This window comes from Phaethon aethereus, assembly GCF_964289735.1.
Source record: "Phaethon aethereus genome assembly, chromosome: 6".
Taxonomy (NCBI): Eukaryota; Metazoa; Chordata; class Aves; order Phaethontiformes; family Phaethontidae; genus Phaethon; species Phaethon aethereus.
Window position 1 is genome coordinate 29,584,628 of NC_138580.1, and position 22,497 is coordinate 29,607,124.

Genomic DNA, 22,497 nt, shown 5'->3' on the forward strand with positions numbered 1-22,497 from the left:
GCTTAACCCATTATTTCAACCTTCAGAACTGCTGTCACTAAAACAATACGCATTTAGGACAGTATCATCACAGAGTATGCCAATGTATCTCACTGGGTTGCACTGCTGTAAGAAACGTGTAGCAAACAAGAAGTGACAAAAGGAAAGTAGTGAACATCTATTATTTTTCTTCTAAGAATGGTCTAAATTCTTTCTAAGGCTCACTCACCCACTCACTTTACTCACCATTTACACCATTATAAGAAATGAAGCTAGGCTGTACTATGAATGGATCAAAGCAGCATACAATGTTTTTTTTTTTGTGATATCTTCCTTTCTCTTCAAATCCCGGCCTGTTTCCCTGCTGATGCCTAATAGATGCTTTGTAGTCAACTTCAGCAAGTACAGCCTGCTACCTACAGCCAATCATCTATCTGTTTACAAGCTTCTGTGCAGCTTATATGTTTACTTACATGCATATATATTGCTTCTATGTGTATGTACAGGCTTGATAAGTATTTTTAATACTCTGGAAGTTTTAGATATGTTCCATCGAATACAAAGTACTAGTAACCAAGGAAAAATTACTTTTCTCACATTTTGGATGCTGCAGATAAAATTACATTCTTATTAACTATGCTATACAAAACATTATATTCTTATTAACCATTCTATACTAATATATAAGTTAATAATGGAAAGGCTCTTCTAAAGCAATCAAACTCCTTTAAATGTTCAAAGCATCTTTTCCTTTAAATATGAATTCAGTAGTTTGGAAAAATACAAATACGTAAATATCAAATATTGATAAGTCTGAGAGTTAAGAACTTACTCCTTCTTGTAGTCTAAGAAACAATGATGTGATAGAAAATACATCACTAAAACAAATTGACTCAAGCCAACTCTCACATAAAACATGTTCCTGAAACACAAGCCATTACTTATTACATAGCACTAAGAAGAGAGGACAGGGCAGGACAGTTGTAAAAGTCAGTGTAACATTAATGAAGACATGCTGATGTTTATCAGCTGGGCCAACATCTACTGCACAGGAGCTGGAAACGACCAACAGAAAAGGAACATTGTTCTCTGACACTGAAGTCAGTAAATGCAAAAACCTCTTATGCTGGGTTGTTACAATGCAATATCTGAGACACTTTAAAGAGTCTGACGTGGCATCAATTACCTTCAATAGTTCAGTGAAGCTGTAAGGTGAATGGTAGTTTCCATCATTTACAAGCTGGTGAAATTACTTGGTTAATGAGGTCAGAAAAGGATCTGCAAACATGTTCAGCTGTAGAGAAGAACTCCTGCTGCAAAGCAGACTGTTGAGCTGAAAAGTAGAACAGATTTTAAGTCTTTCAGAGCATTCGGATGCCGCCAGAGCGCTGCCCATCACTCTCCTCATTACATCCTCAGTATCAAATGCAAGGCATCCTGAGTGTTGAAAAAAGCTCTGCTGTGTAAGACCATTGACTACAAAGGGATTTTGTACTGCTGGAAATCTGCTTGGGACTAGTCACAGTTACAGTGTCACAGAAGTGGCAACAGAAAAGACCTCCAGTGCCCTCACTGGTATCAGTTTGCTCCTTAATTGACTGCTGAGACTGATTTCCTCTTATGTGCTTTGACTCACCCTGTTTCAAATTAGCCAAACATTAGGGGTTATATTCCACTTTACAGGAATATGTTCTACTTTACAGTATAGAGCTGGAGTACTTCTACAATGGCAAAGGCAAGACTCTGAGTTTCCTCTGAGGGTTAAATGATTATGAACAATATTATAGAGTAAGCTGGATGAAGGTGAGAAGACAGTGTCAAGATAACTGGGAGAACTTATACCTGGTTGAGCGTGGAGAGACAATGCATCCTTCAGTTTCATCACTAGCTGCTGCAGTTCCACTTCTTCACTGACTTCCTTCTCATCAGGTGGTATCTGCACTGCAGGAGGAGTAAGAACTCTATTCCTCACGATGCCATTGAGGGAGTTTTCTGTCCATTCAGGCAGATATGTGTGATTCTGTTTTGCTTTTTTATACTGTTCCCTAAAAGGTCTCTTGGTCTGCAGGGACACTGACTCCAGTGGGTCTTCTGAGAACATAAAGTCCGCTGCAGCGGGAACCTCAGGTGTCTGTAAAAGCTGCATTCTATTTGCAGAGTTGAGGGGATTCAAATATTTCCAGTCTGCGCATGTTCTGGAAGTAGGCCTTATGTGGGCAGGATTTAATCCACCCTGCATTCTCTTTTCCAGCAGGACATATGGATTTCTTGGCATCATATTCTGACACCGTGCAAAAGGATGCTCTGATGACTGTAACATTGTCTACAATAGATAAAATACGGGAACTACATTGTGAAAATAATTGATATGCTGGTTTGCTGGTAGTACTAAAATAGGTAGGAAAATAATTTTGGGTCAGAATAATTATTTTGTTTTTATTTCTGGTGAACTAAACCAATTCTTTTTACAAATAAAATATTTTCCTGCAATAAAACAAAACTTTGTGTTTGAGTTTAGTCAAATCCATGGAATTGTGGAAAAAATGGCCACAACCTGAAGACATTATACGCTTTAATGCCATTGAAAAGTGGGAATGATAAAAATTAATTTAAAATATATAAATTAATAATAAAAATTGTTCTAAAATAATTAAACTAGGGGAAAAATATATGTGTATATTAAACACATATCACACACTTCACACCTGTTAACATCTGAAATTCAAAAACCAGGTTGGTTGTCAGTGCCACCATTGTATTTGGAATTTTCTAGACAGAACTATGATGGCAAATACCATCCACTGCATGAACACCAAGTCTGATGTAACTGGGATGTGCTGAGCTGACTGTGCATGCACTGGACACTTAACTATGTGTGTGCAGCCAGTCCTGCATGTTGTGGACAGGCCAGTGTCACAGCACACATAGAGGATGGTATGACATGCCAGGTCATACTGGACTCCGTGTGCAAGTGATATAAAGCTGACCAAGTGTACACTGCAGGTGTGTCTGTCTCTTCTCTATGTTTGACCATCCCTGAAAAACACTCTAAAAGCAGCATTGCAGAAAACGCTACAAAAATGCTGTAGATGGCAAATACGTATGCATTCCCTGTGAAATGAGGGCCTTTTTAGAACCCCAGAGATACTTTAAATGAAAAAGAGTCAATACAATTGAAAAGAAATAAGGTATTTTCTGTAAGAGGTCTGTATTACATCCCAGTACAAGACAGCAGTTAGGAATGACAAAAGAGTATTTTGTTTATTGAATGCTAACACAGGATTCTTCTCTAAAGAAAAGACTGCAATGAAGTAGCTAACACTTCTGTTGGAAACCATTTTCTCACTCTTATTGGAATATTCTCTCATTATTTTCATTGCAGTAGTATCTAAACATCCCAGACATGGACATCTGTGCTAGATGCTAAATATATACAGAATGACAAGAAAATCCATGCTGCAAAGAGCCTATCTGCTTACTCTGGAGACAAGAACCTAAGATGACTGAACAGACAAGCAGAAGGTGCACAAAACAGTATCAAGAGTGCTGGTCTGCAGGAAAAGGAGCTGTCAGTGTTCAGTAATTGCCTATAGCTGTGAAGATTCTTGGTATATTTATCACTATACCTTTACTTCTTGCTTCATTTGCTGCAGCTTCATTTGCAGGTTTTCATGGCTTGCTCTCTGGCTTTGGAGCTTTGCCTCTATTTTGCAGCTTTTGTCTTCCTGGCAGTTGTGAAGAAACTCCATTTTGTCCTTCCATTTGTTTAACTGTTTCTTCATGTACCTGTTAGGGATACAGGAGGGTGGGAATTTTGCTAGATCACACACACAAATATGTGCAGTCACAGAAAAGAGCAAACACTGTAGCATAAACTTTCTCGTCTTTGTCAGTTCATGAAATTTTTGTCAGCTTTGGGGTTAGAGGCCACTATTTCAGGTACTGGGCTGTACCCATGGAATTAGGAAGAACAGGAGTGTTCTAGATGAGGTCAGATGCAAGCTGAGTGGAACTGTGGCCAGGATTGAGCCTTGCATCTTCGGGTTTTACCTTCCCCACAAAGGTGGCTGCACAGGAGAGACATTATAGCAGTCCCTCTGTCTAGAAACAAACTACTTACAGCAACTCCCTGACCTGCAAAAGATTCCCATCATTTCCCCCTGGGAAACAAAGGAGTAAAAGCAGCTCTACCCCTTTGATTGAGTTCCTTCTTGCTCCTGGTATTCTATGCAGCTTGTTTGATGATACCAATAGTTTCTGCACAGGCTACTTGTCTTTGAAAAGATGTCCTTGTGATTTTTGCAATGAGAAATGCCACCCTCCCACACATGCTAGAGAAGATTTAGAAATTACCTACTCAGAGCACAGTATGACAAAAATACCAGCCATATCTCTGTTCTAGTATTGGGATTTCTCTAAGAAGCCAGGGTAGAAATATAGTTTTGTTTTCCCCACAGCTGAGGTAGAGACAGACTTGTTTACAGTAATAAACCAACTGCTTCATATCACACAGCTGAAATAGTTATCTCCCTTGCTTAGTTATATCCAGAAGTTTACCTGATTCACTTTCTTTTGGATATGCATTGGCTCACAGACAAGGGTCCCATCAGTTTCACTGGAATTAGGCAAGATTTGTCTTAATGGGACAGCAAGTCAGACCATTTAAAATTAATATTACAGTGGTCCCTTATAACATCATTTAATGAGTCTTTACTGTAAAATGTTGACTACCTTCAACTAACTCAGAGCCCAGTTCTGTGAACAGGCACATAAATGCTGGAAGCTGGTGCACAAATAAGAACAAAGGGCTTTCCATGAGTAATGTGCTTCATTCACCCAGTTATATAATAAGGTCTGGGTCAGACAGTGATGCAGTATTTCAGGAGCAGGCTTCCCAGATACCCTCTCAACTACTGCTAAGCTAAATGGAAGCTGAAGATCTTTGCCATATCTCTTTATTTTCCCATATGAGAACAGAGTGTGGTAAAGACACAGACTTACAATAAAAGCGCAGTTGCTTTACTCTAGTCTTGGAGTGCCCTTATGTGAATTTGGAGCAGCAATTGTACATTGACTTATTAGAATGAAACAAAACAGTAACAGAGGGAACTGAGCATATTGAAGGAAAGAGAGTAGATCCAGGATCAAATTCTACACTTTGCTGTAATTCCATTGGTTTCAGTGGTCACAGACATGATTATATCTAGAGCACATTCATATATAACTACAAAAATGAAGGAGGGCAAAGCAAAAGAAAGAAAAAGGTAAGCATTGTTGCCTGTACACCAACGTCCCCCACCACCACCAAACCAACCACCCACGAAGTTTAGGAATTAATATTTTATTGTGTCAAAGGTTTAAATATCAGAAGGGGCTTCTGTGATAATCTAAGTCGTGAAATTTTTACCAATAGTTACTGTACTAAGCCTGTAATGTCTATTTGACTTACAGCATATTTTTTGGAAAGATATCCAAAACTTTTTAAAACTTTATGCAAGTTATGAAATTTGTTTTGATTAAGCCTTATTCAGAGAAAAATTTGAAAAGTATGCTATTCTGATATTTTTATGTGAATGAACATTTTTTCTCTTAAAAAATTTTAGAAATGTAAACTAACAATTGCAGAAATGCTGATGAAAGCAAACCAAAATGTTTTGCTTTGCCAGATACTGTTTTTCCAGTGACCTTCATTTACAATTTTTGTCGCGAGGTTTTTACCATTCATCCCCATTTGATAGGATTTTTTTTTTAAATCTCAAAATCTCTAAACTATGGAAAAAATAATCTGACTTCTAGCTCTTCACTGGAGCAGCATTCTCCACCAGTCTTCAGTCATTGTACTACTTTTTTACTGCATTTACCTACCTGCTTTCATTGTGAATGTTTTTAACGGATTCATGCATTTTTAACACATCTGCTTCAAAAGAGGCTATTGCCTATAATAAAAAAAGAGAGAAGTATCTGTTTATAACTTTATCAGCAATAACATTCCATTTTCTATGCAAATTTTGCTGTAAGAGGGCATGGCAAATTTACTCTATAGAACAAAATCTTTGTCCTATGACAATTTCTAAGTGTATGAGAATTTGTTTTGTTTCAAATTACAACAAAAACCTGATTCCCTGGAATTTCTGAAAAATTGAATATTCTTATTTGGAACAGTCTCTCCCAACTCCCACAACTGCTTTGAGACAAGGAGGTGGAGGGAGAAACTGGATGTAGAAGAGAGAAGAGAAACTCTGGGTCTTTGGATGGAAGTAGCAGTCTCTTGGCCATGCAGGGGCCAGCAGCCCAGAAGTCAGGGAGGCAAACACTTCCCAGGTAAACTGCTTTAGAGGCATGGTATAAGCTGGGCTGGAATCAGGGCTGCCAGGAATTTATGAGGTTAAGGGCTGGGTCCCCAGGACCTCCAAGCTCATGGATTCTGTTAAAAGCTTGGACTTATGGTCTGCATCTTTTTAAGCAATATTGAAATAACCTGCACTATAACATGTTGGAAACCAGTATAAAATGGCTCAAAAAGAATTCTCACCAAAAAGAGAAAATGAACAAGAAAGCAATGCATCTGATAGAATCCCACTGCAGGGATGTAAGTCCTGTCTCACTGTCTTCTAAAATGGCAAATGCTAACCTAAAAATGACATACTTAAGCAATGTCTGCCCACAGCTTCTCCTGCAGATATGTGCTGGCTGGCACTATACCTCGAGCTGGGCAGCAGAGTCCTAAAAGACAGGTCTTCCAAAGGACAGCATAGGAGTAGCAGCCAAAGGAGTGACCTGACACGCACAGGCTATTTCTCAGTTACTGCACCCTTGGCTTCTGGGAAGAACAAGATGAGTAGATGACACAAACTAGTTTGAACACAACCCAGTGTTCCCTATATTCTGAGTATGTGCAGAGCTACCAACCTCTCAAATAAATATAGAAACAAAAAACTGCTATGTAATTATTTTTATCTACACTGTCCTACCCACTCCTCTAGCATTGTTTCTATGCAGGGAACCTGGAAATGGATTAGTGGAGAGCTTTTATACATGAGCTATTTTAGTTGGAGTGGACACTACTCTGGGTTTATCCTTAAGAAGGGCCCATTCTGTCCTCTTGCTATTGCCATGGTGACAAAAATGGCCTGAGCCTAATAAGAATTAAAGCATCCTTCCTAGACATTTGCTTGCAGTAGGAAGTCATGATGGCATTTTTTACTGTCAGAAAAGAGAGAGGACTCCAGTCTTAGCTAGCCTTTAATGTGTTACTCTAAGACAACTCAAAAAGAAAAAAAAGTAACAGAGCAAATATTCTTACAAATGGTTCTGAAGGTCATGGAAGTCAAGGAGTTAGTCACTAACCTTGGGAGGGTATCAAATTAAAGCTTCCCTAAGTTTTCAGTTTCCACATTTTTTTCCCATAAGTGAGAAACAGAAAGGTGAAGCTGCCCATTACATTTCTTTTTCATTGGTAATTAGAAGGCAATTAGATAGTTAACTTGCTAGGTCTTCCTCACAGCTTTAGCATTACTACAGCTTCATGTTTTGCTCACCTGAGCTTTTGTCTTGCCTTGCTCTGGTGTCTTGCTGTTATTCTCACTCTTCTGCATTACAGTTCTGTTTTCAGATATGAACTTGGGTGACTCCAGGACAGGTCTGTCCACTGGGGAAAACAGGTTTTCAGGGCCAGGTAGTGGTGAAGCACTGAGTTCTGAAGGGGGACTGTATACCATCAGAGAAATAATGAGTAGAGAAGGATCAAGCCTTACATGGTTTTGGTAGGCAGAAAGATGAAAATAAAACTAATGCATTGTATGTAGACAGACAGCTGTGCTACTGACTAAGCAAGAAGTTTAGCTATGCCTGCTGGAATATTTTGGCTGAAAGAATGAAATTCCTTAAAACAAATTACTTCGTTTCAACAGAACCTCAACAACAGGCTGTTCTTTCCACTCATTTAGTATCAGTGCAATTTGCTGCTTCTCTTTTTTGCTTCCTTTAGCCAAGAGCTAAATAGCTTGGGAAATTCAATTACAACAAGATAGCAGAGGGACAGATATCTTGTTGTTCAGTCCATTCTGTGCTAGGAAAAGCCCAGATACCTATGAGCCCTACAGTGACACCTGTAACGGCAACCCCAAATTCTCCTTTCTCTCATTGCTACCCAAGCATTAGGTAAGCAAAACCCCACAGAATTATAGAGAAAGCTTGATTGCTCACAGAAGACTTAAATTACATTCAAAATGAAGAAAGATTTTTTGTTGCTGAGTACAAGTGGGGAAATATTAGCAATGGAAAATGTTTTGCATTTCACCACATTTTAAAAAACAAACACTGAAACAATATTCTCCATGAGAATCACTGTAAATATCATCCATTGGTCTTACTGTATACAAAAATTGGTTTCTAATAGCAACGTACATACCTAGCAGTGTGGCACAATCAAGTTTTGTAAACAGATTTTTCTCCTCCTTCGCTCAAGGATGAAAATAATACTTTCAGAAAAGAGTGACCATTTTTTCCTATTTCTGTCTCACTGAAGCCTCATTGGGAGAACACATGTGAGATGGAAGAGAGTTGCTAGGTTTTTATACAACTAGGAAGGAATCTTAACCCTCCATACACTCAGAGTGCTTACCTCATATAATCATTCTCTTCAGTTTCTACACTTAAGTATCAACCAAAATCTCAGAGCAAGGAAGGAGCAACTATAGAAAAAAATCACAACACGACCTCCAATGTTCATTATTAACCACTGTGATCAGTGGAAATACAGTAACGAATTCACATGTTAACTAAAAGCACAGAAAACAGAACTGATCTGAAAGAACTGGAATGGTGAGATCAGCTACTCACTGTTATGAGTAATCCCACAGGACTGCAATTCAGTGGGACCTGAGTAGACTGACTGTCAGCATGGGTCACATGTGGGAAGTATTCACAGTTAATTTCCAGTGAATTTGTCACAGATGAGGTGCTTAAAAACCCATGCAATCGTGACAGGTACTAAATATTTGCAATGCTTGACCCTAGACTGAGCATAAGAAATGGCATAGAGAGAAAGCAATAATGTAAGGAAGGAGGGAAGGAAGACACAAGCATGTTATATTTTATAAGACAGCTGGTCATTAGGTTGTCAGCATGGTAATCATGGTTAAGCTACAGAACAATGTGCAGCAATTTTCTATTTAGGCTTTCCCTTTTTAATGGAAAAATCATGACATGGTGTCTGTCATAACAAAATCACTTACTCAAAGGACATAATCAAACAATACCCCACAGCCTGACATATTATTCAGAGATTATAAACTCATCAGAAACAGAAACTCACAAAGTCTTTTTGTGAGTAGGGAAGTGCCTCTCCTCCACTGTTTCCAAAGCCCTCCTTCTCTGAGCCTCCTTTCTTCTGCAGCGCTCTTGAAACAGGTTGTTCCTGATGGTGCGGAGAAAGTGCTTTGCATTTGCCTTTGCTGACATCTATTGGAATGAAGGGTAATAAAGAAGGGAGTGAATTTTCAAACAGGTGCTGCCCAGAAGTAGACACAGTCCACAGCAAAGGCAAGACATGAGAAAGCAAAGGCCCACCTGTTCAACAACTGAAGAGGTTAACGGCTGCTATCTGAGACCTAGAAAGGGAGCTGAGGTGGATGATGATGCAGGACCACAGGCATGGGCAGCTCCAATTCTGTTAGGTAAGCAAAACACTCTACCTGGGCCAAATTCAGGCAGCCTGGAAATGCTTAGCGCAGGATTTTGGCAGTTGCAATGATTAAGCTCACAGTCACAATGATAATTCTGCCTGACTAATATCTAAGTTTCCTCTTATCAATGGGAAGAAGTACTTCTATACTTGTATGAAGTGTTAATTGATACAGCCTTCTGTGCCTCACATCCTCCTCTCGTACAATACAGTAAAAACCATACTTCCATTTGTTACAGCAGTGTTAGGCTCAGGTACATCAACTAAGCTCAGTAGCTCTATTATAGGACAAAAACCAATTCTCTCCAGGAGGTGACTGCTGCAGAACATGGGGTAAGCCCTGACAGACCAAACGGAAAAACAGAAAGAAAACATACAGCATGCCTCCTAGTCATTTCTCAACATGGTGATAACATTACTGCAAGGTGTCAGCACGGTAAGGAAAAACAGTGCTGATACTTCAAATCCCCACTCAGCAGCCCACTCCCTGATAAAGAAAATGTGGAAACTTACCCAGCCAAGGACAGCATCCGTCAAGAGTGGAAGGTGTGGGAAAAGTGGCTTACTACTGATTCTTTTATGTCCCACACAAAGGATATAAGAATGGTATCTGTCATAGTGAGTAGCTTATCTTTTTAATTTTAGTACAGATTTTGGCCGTGGCAGTAATAGTTACAATGTTAGTGTTAGAGTAGGACTTCATAAAGGAAACCTAAGATCAGTGATCCAGTTGCAGTATTGCAGCAACAATGTGGAAAGCTCTATGTCAAACAGTATAAGAGAGGAAGGGGACTTTATTTTGAAACAAAACTGATTTCACTTACTTATACTCCCTCACTCACAAGCACTAACATACAACATGTGTCCAAGTAGTCTTTCCAGCATTCAAACACCAAGGTGCATGTATACACATGGTATGGCCATGATGACTTACAGTGACATGGAGGACAAGAGATGCCAGTTCTCCTTAAGCCTCCTGGGTTCCTCTTAGTGTGACCATGTGCTGGGTCCTTTAGGATTTGGCAGTGATTGTGATCTTTTGTCTCCTCACTTGTGTGTCTTATGGGTATAGGTCTAGTTCTTTACCTTCACATCATCATCTCTTGTGATGGCACCTTCAAATGGCAGTTTGTCCAGGCTACCTTCTGTTTTCCTGATTTGGTTGTCCTGAAAAGCTATGTGTGGAAGTGCTGTGATCTTGCTGACCAGCAATCTAGGCTGCATCATTTCGTGCCTTGTTACATCCCTCCTGCCTTTCCTTCTGGTGCTTCCACATCCACACACTCCTATTCACTCTCCATTCACACTGACTTTAATGTCTCTATTAGAAATCTCTACATGAGGAGATCAGTTGCCATTTGATTCCTCTACTTTCTCACGAATGGAGGATGAGGAAGAACATCTGGAGGAATTAACATCTGTTATTTTTAATGCAGATATTGAGCATCCAGATATTGTTTCTCACAGTGTTAGCAATAGGGTTTGGTTTTCAGAAAGAGAGCAATGAAGTGCCTACAGTTTAATGTTCCCCCAGACAAAGGGTGACTGCGAGAGGAGTCTAGCATTCTTTAGTTTTGGTGCAGACTCTGGCTACCCAGATACATTTCAAGTTAAGTGCAGGGTTTCAGGAAAGAGACCATGAAGTATAGCTTACTAGGGAAACTTCCATGGGTGTTTTTCATCTCATTTACTGGAACAAAAGAAGATACTGTCATAGATCTACAAGAAAACCTGTCTGCTGCTGTGTGCAAGATCTGGAATCTCCTGCTCAAAGGGGAAGCTGATCTTCCAAACACAAATTCCCAGTGTTGAACTTCACTACTAGTGTGGTGAAAGCATGAATTACCCCCATAATGGAATCCAAGTTGGTGAGCTTACTTGGGCCCATGCTACCTCTTTGTCCTGTGTCCCTAACTGACAGAGACAAGTGAATCCAAAAGGTTTACAATAAAGTGGAAAAGCTCTGAAATAATGGAAATTTCATGCAGGAGTTTGTACAGCTTCAGGATGAATTAATTTCTGAATGAGTCCACATTGGGATTAGGAGGAAGGAGCGCTATGGCACACTGAGGGCCCTTTCCACAGGTTTAAGAATGATCTGTAAATGACAGATCATTCTTAAAACTCATCATAAACTCAAATCTTAAAACTCATCATAAAAATCCTTGGAAAGGGAACTTGCACTATGATATTTCATGGCTCTATTCAACTGAAATAACTATTTCAGAACAAAACACTCCTCCTGAAGTTAGAAGCCCCCTTTTTTCCTTTCCCTGACTCACTGTTCCCAGATTAATAATGCTAACATATCATGGCCATTAGGGCTAATACACACCAATATAGTTCAAGAGTCTACTGCCTACTTGTCTACATGAAGAACCTGAACAGGGAAATGAATCAGTACAATAGGACTCTACCTGCACACAGTGTTCCATAACAGGATGTGACCTCTTATGTGGTTTGCTGAGACGGCCAGTGAAAAAGCAGACTTGGCAAAGGTCAAAATTGAGGCACTTCAGACAACGATACCTGTGAGGGAAAACAGAAGGATTAAGTTACTTTCCCACAAGCAAGAACTTGGTGTAAGTGAGCTTGATTACTGGAAATCGAGATCCCTGGGTTCTGAAATGCAGAGAAGCACCTTTGTTGGAATAAGGACTTTCCTCAGCATTCTCTGAATGCAAAAGTTATTTTGTCCAAATGACAGTGGACTATTGCCTGGAACCCACTAATGATTTTGATATTATTTATTTGCTGCATTGAAATTCAGTCCAAGGAAGAAACAGTTGCTCTAGCACTGATTTTTGAGAACGCAGTTACATCTTCATACCCTTCATACCCTTCTTATGCACCAGCTTATCTCTATTTGCTACTCTCATGGAACTGTAGTATCACTACGTTATTGACATAGGATTTACAACTGTGCAAAAAACTAAAAATGCAAAACAGTACACCTGAAAGCTTACTATTAGTGAGAAGAGAGTAACAGTAAAATGCTTTTCTGAGCATTCTGGTTAGTAGGTAATGTATAGTGTACTTTTTACACCATTAGGCCATTTTTTACCATTGCTTAGATGAGTAAGATGCTAAGATGGATAAATTCACTAGGCAGTTAACACACTTGATTATGGGACAAAGAACTAAGAAATGAGACACACAGGTTTAACTGGCTTTACCAGTGAATTGCCAGTTTACTTTCAGTAAGTCTCCATAATCAGGTCTGTGCTAGTGAACTAAGGCAAAGCAGGATGCAGGCTTGAGCACTAGCCTGTGATGGTTCTCTCTTTCCCTATCTTACTTGTAAGATTAGATTATGTCCCAAGTTTGTTGCTTTATACAGCAGTTACAGCCTGTAAGGTATGTAAACAATGCTAAGAACTATTTATATGGATGCTATAGACTACAGTAATTACTGACGCACCTGAGGCCTGTAATGGGGAAAATTTTGCAGACTTTACATCTAGCTTGGTGAGAAACCATTTCTGTGACTGATAATCTGTAACATATAGGGAGCCACAGGAGAACAGCAGGCTCCAATCTCAGCCAAGACAGGAATTTTTCTTCAACAATTGCTGAATTCAGAACCTGGAAAAAATACATGTCTCAAGTTCAGCCATTTACTTGAAAAGACCTCATGTCTCCTCTACAATTCCTAATACAAGCTCTGATATTGGACTCCACTAGCATAGATTTTCCATTCATGTAAAATGTTACTCGGTTCCAAATGTTTTGGAATAAATGCAAGAGTCTTCAGTATTATCTCACTGAGCATCTTTTCTATAGATACAAATCCTCCTATACTGTGAGACTGACAACCAGTTCGGCCCCTTAAAAGTAGATACTGGTGGATGTTATGTGGTGATACACTTGCAATTTTAATCAACCAGCAACATTTAAAATCACTTCCCAGGACATCGGAATTTCACTCACCCCATGGAAACAGCTGTGAGTTGCAATTTCCACACAAGACAGACTGCAGCTTTCTCCCACAATGGCTGGGATCTGCATCAAGAGAAAGGCTCAGAAACACCTCAATAAAAAACAGATGTTCCCATCATGCTCTGCTGAGATGGTGACAGCATACAGATGGTGAAGCATCTATAGAAATGCCATTTTACATACTGTTCTGAAGAAAACCCATTCATACTCATACCATCAGTATGCTATTTCACAGTTCAGTATGTGTCAGAATGATTTGCTTCCAGCTCACTTACTGAAATGGATCAACATACTATGTTGCCATACTAGAACACTGTAGGACACCGGGTTTGAACCTCAGGGGTCTTTTCAGATCCCATTTGCAGTGCCAGTTCAGCTGGAAATAGCTGTATGCTAAGGCATTTTTCTGCACCTGCAAGCTGTTCTAGCGAGTACAGACATCTGAAGTTTGGATGCAGCTGTTCCCAGGACCTGTAAGCTCAGGCAAAATGAATGCACAGAGGGACTGATGCGAGTGGTTACTCTCAGAAAATCTATAGAATTTGATTCTTTCACCTACCTTGCATGGTAGCTCCCTATGTCCACAGAGTGTCCTACTGACTTCAGTCCCATAATGTAATCAAACATAAAACGTATCAACCATGTATTTTTTTCTCCTAGATTAGGATACTCTTACAAATCTGTTGTGCAACAAGCACTGCAGCAGCATTACCTGATTTAAGTCTGTTAGAAGGCTTCTCAGGGCGCTACGGGTAATCAAAGCCGCTTTCCCATCAGGGACAGCATAAAACTGGAAGAAAGCTGAAACAACCAGAGGAATGAAACTAGAATCCTGGCTGTGCCTGAAGTGTCTTCTAGCTACTAATCCTACTACTGTCTACATGATGATCGCAGCCTATCAAATAAACCCATCACGACAGTTCCCCTTCATTGTCCATCTAACAGGCACCCAGTGACTGCTGTGACAATACCTTCTTCCTACAGGCAGGGGAAAGAGAAGGAAAGCAAGGCAATTATGGCAATTCCTTATTCCTGGCAGTGAAGACAGGTAACGATGAAGGAAGCAATGAGCTCATTTTCAAGGCTGTAAGAAAAATATTTAAATATATGTATACAAGACATGCCCTATCTAAATTGTGAATTGTTAATTCCAAATTGTAATTTGGAAGGAAATACACAATATGCAGTGTGAGAACATGAGGCCAATACGCCACTTGTCATCCACTTGTTCTGCATTTTGAGCATTTATTCAGGCAGAAATCTTTGTGCTGCACATTGCACTGGGCTACCTTTATCTGTTATATTTAGTTCTTTAAGCATTTTTTGTCTAATGCTAAAAGGGCTCTAAAAGTTTCCTGGATCAAATACATAAAATTGTTTTATAATCCAATGAAATTTAAAACTAGTGTTTTTCTGTTCTTTTCTGCTAGGCAAATAGAACTTGGCCTTCATTTTTAAGCTCTACTTATCTTAAACTTTACTATGGCCTGTTCTGAGACTCTTTATGCAAAGATGGCTACAGACATTGATGGAAAAGTATTCATCATCAGCCTTTATCTACAACTAAGCAGTCAACATAATTTACTTTTTGTATGGCAGAACCTATCTTTCAAAGTAAAAAAATTACAATGGAAATTTTTCTCAGTATTCAGTATTTCAGGCATTGTACAAAATCATACATTTCTCACCTCTGTATTTAGCCAGTAGAGTGTCTCCTGAGAGGGCAATTAGGGCAGCTGCAGCAGATCTAGTTTTGATATAACCTGTTCCAGATCTAGGAAAATAAAAGAAGTTACACTACATTCACTGAGTATGTAAAAACTGAAACCTCTAAATAAAAAAACATTGCTATGTTGGAAGACAACTTCAAAACTCATATCCATTTGTATGTATATAACTGATGTTGCATTTTAGTGATATTTTATATCTAGGACCCTTTGACACTAAACATAACTACAGAGTTAACTGTTCAAGATATCATGCAATCCTAAAACAAAAAGACAGCGTCTCCTTCAAAGACCTCACATTCCAAGTAAAATATAATTTTACATTTACAATACATGTCCTAAAAAAATTATGTTCTTCATTTGTGGAAAGTCTTCCCAAATATGGAAGAGAAAGCAGGATTACAATCTGTTTTTTGTATTATATCATCAGATGGCTACACTGTGGCCCCAGATCTGCACTGAGCTTCTCTTGGGCTGATTCCCTTTAATTTCAGTGCAACTCAATTTAACCAAAAGGAATATGCAGGAGCAGGACTTTAGGTTTGACCCATAGATCATAAAGAATGTAGCTTAATTTAGAACCCAAGTTTGTGACACAGGCACCTAATGAAAAACATTTCTTTATCTGAAGACAAAGCAGATGTGAATTGGAAAACATAAACCAGGAAATCCTGGAGTTCTATATTTAAGATATCACTTTTGCAAAGCAGTATTCCACTTCAAAATTTCATTACATAAAATTGTCTTCAAGAGTCTTTAGATAAACTGCATTTTTATGGAGCATACTGCATAAAGCTGCAATATAGTCTCTAAAGTACGGGAAATTGTTGGTCAAGTTTCTACATTTTAAATGTATATATTTCATTTTTCCAGAACTTTCATAGAAAAAAGTCCAAGATTAAAGCTAAAGTATACAATCAAAAACCCTTATGATGGTTTATGTAAGTGTATTGAGTAAGCTACCACACAAACATGGAAAAGCCCTTATGTGCTCTTAAACATGAAATACTTTCCAGTGTTGATAGTGGAGAACAGCACTCTACAGAGAAAGCATGATTAGAAGTAAATTATAAGAAGCTTTTTCTATCCTATATACATAGCAAGAAACTTGTGATTTTTTTTTTAAAGAAATTAAAGCAAAAAGAAAATTACACACTGTCCTAAAAACAGAAGAAAAACCCAAGATAGTCCTCTTAAAAAGATTCTTCTAAATCATTTCCCTACAGTGCACACAAATTAGAAAGTACTCTTCAAGTTTCTAGCTTTGTTTCATAATACACCAGTTTATTCTTAGCCTTAACTGATTTTTTTAAGTACAAAAAAATTCATAGCATGGGACCTTAAGCAGTAGTGATCATATTATTAATGAATAGTGATTCAAGAAAAAGTCCTGCAGACCACTTACATTTCACTCACTCTTAGTAAAACACTTTGCTCTGATGAGAAGAAGTTAGCATCAACTGGCAGACATCTGGCCTTCCAAGTAATTTTGGATCCATTTGACCACTGTTTCTCTGAGAAAGCTTTGTGCCTCATATTCCTAGAGCTGAACTACTCCCCTTGTGTATACCAAGCAAAATACCATCAAAATGGGAGACTTTCATACAGAAATGGTATAAAGAGATGTAAAAACAGACTTAGTCTAGCAGTACAGTGCAATGAATTTACATTTGTGCTTCCTCTCACCTGTCATACATGGCAGCTAGCAGACTCAACGTGAGTTCAGCGGCTCTTGGATCTACCTGGCCTGTTTTTTCTAATCTCACCCTTTGGAACAGTTTTGTCAGCATTCCAGAGATCTGCTGCACTTTCAGAGAAATCTGCTTTTCCCTCTGCCTCTGTTCATTTGATAGGATGTGCTGAATCAGAGAGACATCAATCAAATCCACTGTTGGAAAATTAAGGGAGAAATGAATGAGGATCCCTGCCTTTTCATGAACGGAAGCTCGACAATTTTTTATTAGAAGTGCTTAGCTAAGACAAGTCTGTAAAATGAAGTCTAAAACAGTATGTAACATGAAAAGGAAATAATCTGGGAAAAGTGTTGCCGTGCTTATGTATGTAGCAAAACTTGTGAGGTTACAAAGATAGAACAGCTCAACTAAAATTCCCTGGATGTGATTTTGGGATAGACAGGAAGGGAAGAAAATAGCATAATTAACTGCATCCAAATTGTAGATCTTTCATTCTACGTATAGATAGCATAAAACTATGTACCATTCAGTACTTCAGAAAAAAGTTCACCTGGGATCGCAAAAACAATTTGTGCTTTGATGTCAGCTTTCTCCTCATGCACAAATACAAAGGGGAAGGAGTCGCTATGGCCAAGAAAGGGGCAAACAAGCTGTGTTATAAATGTTCCATGGAATAACTAATATCTAGTGGGAAGAGACAGCTATGGCTTCTAAAAGGTCACATTCAGTACTGTGCAGGCATGATCAATTAGAATTAACATCAGAAGAGAAAGATTGTAGCAGATTGAAAGTTTGCAGATTGCTGAAGAAACAGAGAACCTAGAATATGTCACCTATGGCCTTTCTAGCACAAATGGGAAAATATCAGTGTGAGTCACTGGTGAATCTCAATCTGGAGACCCATGTGCGATTCTGGTCACCAGTGTTCAAGGAGGAGTACAGTAACTGGGATAGGTGCTATGAGCGCCTAGAGGAGACATGGAGGACTAGGCAACAGAGCTAATGAAAAACAGTACCCATGTGAATTGGTACTTCTGTGCTGTGGCACGCAGCACCAGGCAGATTTACCACAGCAGAGCTGAGATCAGATTAAATACATTCATAGAAGAGCATGCCGAAATTAAAAAATATGGCCAAGGCCAAAAAGCTAGCCATCTGTTCTGTGCTACCCTGAAGACCTTACTTGCAATGTTGTGGATTTTCAGCAACAGGCTGTTTCAGGTGGAAAATTCAAGATTTCCATGCATTTTAGCTCAATATAGAATTTACATGCAGTAATTTCAAAGCAAGCTAGATGGCCAGGGCTTTGTTTCATAATTCTTTGCTTGCACAGAATTCTCACTCACTTCAAAGACAGGGAGAATGAGTGCTAGCCACAGGTTTTCTGGTCTATCATATTCTATTTTATTCTCATTAATACTTACAGTATTAATAATAATGCCTGTCAATGCATTTTCAATGATCCATTATTATTTCCAATAAATCAACTCCTAAGAAACACATGAGAATTTATCATTTAACAAGAATAATAATATGCAGATAAAGATTCATAACTGCCAGTGATGTCTACATAGCAGTGTTGCAGATTGTAATAATTATTTGATTCTCCCATGCCTTTAGAATTTTACTGATGTATTTCCACTGACATTCAAAAGTGGAAAAAAATCAATTTGTATATGAAGCACTATCTAGCTCTTAAGTGTTCGTAATGCATTCTGAGATTCTCAGCTGGAAAATGAGAGAGCAAAGTAGCATAATAACTCATGGTGACAGCAACACAAATATTTTACAGATTCTTCTCCCTGTCAAAGCACAGGATTCTCTTCAGCTACTAACACTGGCACAGACTTTGTACTGAGCGTAGTTTTAGGGCTGTTCTGTAGACGGAGCTCTGAACATCATTAAAAGCCTCTGTGAAAGAAAGCAAACACACATTACAATAGAGTGGTTCGTTTAAAAAAAAAAAAAGAAAAAACCCAAAACTGTTTAACTAAAAATCAAAATAACCAAATCTGGACTTGATCAAAACCCACAATACTCTGAAGTTGTAAAATTTTGAAAAAATGAAAAAAGTTTAAATATTTTATTGTCAATAGCTTTGTGGGGAAAAAGGTCATCTCATGACCAGTGACATGACAAGTCATAAAAATAGTATATAACATAGAGACCACACCTGGTTCTTTGGGAATCAATTAATGGACCAGAAAAAAGGATACGTACTGTATATACTTTTAGCCAAGATCATAATGAAATAATACTTCTTCAGACAAAGCAGTTTCTTGATCAGAGATGCTCTTCTACAAGGAACATTTTGTCAACTCTGCACAGCAGGATTATTGTTTTGGATGCATATTGTTTCAAGCATTAAACAAATTTTCTCTCAAGATCAACATCTGGGACTCTTGCAGAAGAAGATAAGCTATTTACCAGAGCAACTTGCTTTTGACATCTCTGTTTAGTAATCCCACTCAAGCTGCTTGGCTAAATCTGATACCCTTACATGATTTCAGCTCATTCCTTTCACATTACTAAAGGATGTTTTCCTGAGTGGGAAGTGAGGGCTTCTGAACATGACCTATACCTGGTACTTTATACACACACCTAGAACTTCAACACAAAAAAAAAAAGGCTTGTTCACAAAGCTTTATAAACTAGAAAGGGACTTATCAGTTATCCTCCTGTCCTCAGAGATTCTTTCTCCCTGTACTTGAGAGAGGAAGTTACTCACAGTTGATTAAGGTCAAAGATAAGCAACAAATATGCATAACTGAGTAGAAACAACTCACGAAACTCTCTATCTGTTTATTCTGGAAATGAGCTAATCTGTGTGCAATGGTTTCCCACAAATGTACCAGACTAAAGTTAATAGTCAGCAAATTACAGGCTCTGCGGGTTCACAGATGCTGCCGAAGATATAGAAATAAGCCAATATCCGCTATACCATCTGTTTTGTCCTGCTCTTGTCATACTATGTTTTGTGATATTATTTGGAGATGTAGTATAGCATGTCATACAATGTGAAAAATGAGTGTTGACTTCCATGCATCATCAGTTCTCTTTCTTCAGTAAATTGATCTTCTGAAAGTAACAGAAAGACTCACACAGTTTTCGGTAGGCTATGGATTAAATTCCAAATGCTTCTTTTCAAATACAAATGCTAGAAACATACACATGATCCAAATCAAACACCTTCCATGTACAAGATGACTTTCTAAGTGGAGGGAATCTGTTGTAGTAGCCATCTGCTACTCACTTCAAGTCCATACTTACAGACAAAATGTGGCCTCAAAATAGGGCACTCTGTGCCTGTCAAGCACAGTTCCAGAATTAACTTGTGACAGCACACAAGCAAAACAGCAGACAAAGAAAAAAAAGCACAAATAAAATAAAAAATATTTTTGGATTATTATTTATGAGAGGCTACTTAGGGGCACTAAACTCTTTCATTTCTCATAGGAATGGAGCTTCCCCTTTGGATAGAAAACTACCATGTAATCATTCTGCAGTGGGTCAAATTTCACCTCAAGACTCATAAATGTCTGTTGTTGAGAAGCTGACAAAGGAATTCCTACACACATAGAAAAGAGTGTACTTTTTCCTGGTATCTCCAGTTGGTTACCTGCTAGTTCTGCATTTTGCACTACTTGTATGTAGCAGATGAAGTATCTGCTAAGATTTTGCACTCAAGAAGCAAGTGTATAGCCATCCTTCATGTCTATTTGAGAACATGTGAAAAAAACTTACCATATATTATAAATTAGGGAACATGGCCCCTGTGTGCCTTACCATTCCATAAGCCAACATGATAATGGCAAGGAAGGTGCCAGGACAGATCCAAAAATAAAAGTAGGACATCACAGTTGTGTAATTTGTCATTTATGTGCTACAGCACAGAGATTCTGAAAGTGGCGTGACTTCAATTAATTTAGTACTCTTGAGAAAAGTTGGAGAAAAATGAGAAGAATCCTTACCCTGCAAGTCTGGATCCATTTGAAATGAACAGATGGCGTTAGGCGTTCTATAACAAAACAAACCAAAGTGTAAAACCACATTTTCTAGACAGAGACATATTGAACCATTCAAATCAAACCTTTTATTCTGAACAATTTACTGGATGCATTTCAGAAATTAAATTAAACAGAATAACATAAACCAACATAATAGTTTTGGTGCCAAGTGCAGAGAAACTCCAGAAAATTGCATGCTCTCTGCTCAGGATAAAGTAGGAGTAACTCTAGTATTGTATCAGGGAGAAAACAGTTCCCAAAACAGCTTCAAGTACAGGAAATGGGAACTTTCACTATTGAAGAGTCTGGTGTTTACATACTGGATTACTACACAGATCATAGTGTAAAATTTCAGGTCAGAGAGGGCATAACTTTGCACCAGACTCTTCCCAAGATTAATTGACTGCAATTGCTTACAAGTCTATTTTCTAAAATTTTCAAACAGAACTGGAGCTCACATTTTTTTAAGCTGAGAAGGAAGGGAAAAAGGAAGCCTAACCATGGATCTACTTCTTTACACAACCCTGAAAGCAAAAGTAATTTATGTCCCTGATAATAATAGAAACTGAATATTTCCCCTCAGGATTTATTTCATTAATGCTCTAAACTACATTATATTTTTAAATACAAAAATATAAATATGAATTAAGTATAGTAACTATCTTTCAGTTAATATTACAGTTGAAAAACACTAGATATAATAGATCAGACTAGATGACCTTTAAAGGTTCCTTCCAACCCAAAGATTCTATGATTCTATGATCTAAGTTACTCTAAAGGCCACATATATGGCTTATAGTGGGGAAAAAAGGAAATTTGCTAGAATAAATAAAAATTAAATCGTTAGAAACTATCTAAAACTTAAATAACACATTTGGTATTAAATTTGAACTTACCCAAATGTTCACTTTATTACATTTTCCCAGAATCATTGATCATTTGTCATAAATGTGACAGAACACTGGCCAATTATGAAGCATAAATATTCAGTGATCTATAATTATTGAGTCTACCATAAATATACTCACCATTTTAATTGGTGAAAGCTGCAACTTTGTGTTTCAGTCTCTAAATAACCTACAAGTACTAAAAATTATGTGATACAGACTTGCTTTAATCACTTCTTCATTAAAGACTACAATGCCACAATTTTTATTGAAGTCCTTCTTTGAAAGAAGTATCACTGTTTCTTTTTCATTATTCTTCTATTTTCTTCCTTACTAAGGTTTAGACCTTGGAGTCAACCCTGGGTTCTGCAAGACTGCAGTTCTGCCCAACATTTACATAGGCATGTAACTTTGCTTATACAATTACTTTTAAAATAGGTGCAGTAGTATATGCCTCTGCATAGCTCGACAGAAAAGTCAATGTAGGGAAATCAATGAAATCACAAGATTCTAAGCAACAAATTAAACCTAAGTGTTTAGTAGCAACCTAAAAAACAGACTTACAAACACACAGCTTGC

The 22,497-nt window shown here is 38.2% G+C and overlaps 1 protein-coding gene across 1 annotated transcript; it reads right to left on the bottom strand.

The window, feature by feature from the left end:
* Window positions 1-1,208: 1,208 nt before the first annotated feature.
* DYTN (dystrotelin) lies at window positions 1,209-21,140 on the bottom strand (the record flags this gene model as incomplete). The annotated part of the gene is made up of 14 exons (XM_082001845.1): window positions 20,996-21,140; window positions 18,861-18,935; window positions 17,017-17,218; window positions 15,292-15,377; window positions 14,316-14,404; window positions 13,595-13,666; window positions 13,086-13,249; window positions 12,082-12,193; window positions 9,296-9,441; window positions 7,518-7,686; window positions 5,845-5,915; window positions 3,606-3,765; window positions 1,822-2,302; window positions 1,209-1,312 (listed from the first exon to the last, which is right to left on the bottom strand). The coding sequence occupies exons 1-14, from the start codon at window positions 21,012-21,014 to the stop codon at window positions 1,209-1,211; spliced, it is 1,950 nt and encodes a 649-aa protein (XP_081857971.1). The 5' UTR covers window positions 21,015-21,140.
* Between the last annotated feature and the right edge of the window lie 1,357 nt (window positions 21,141-22,497).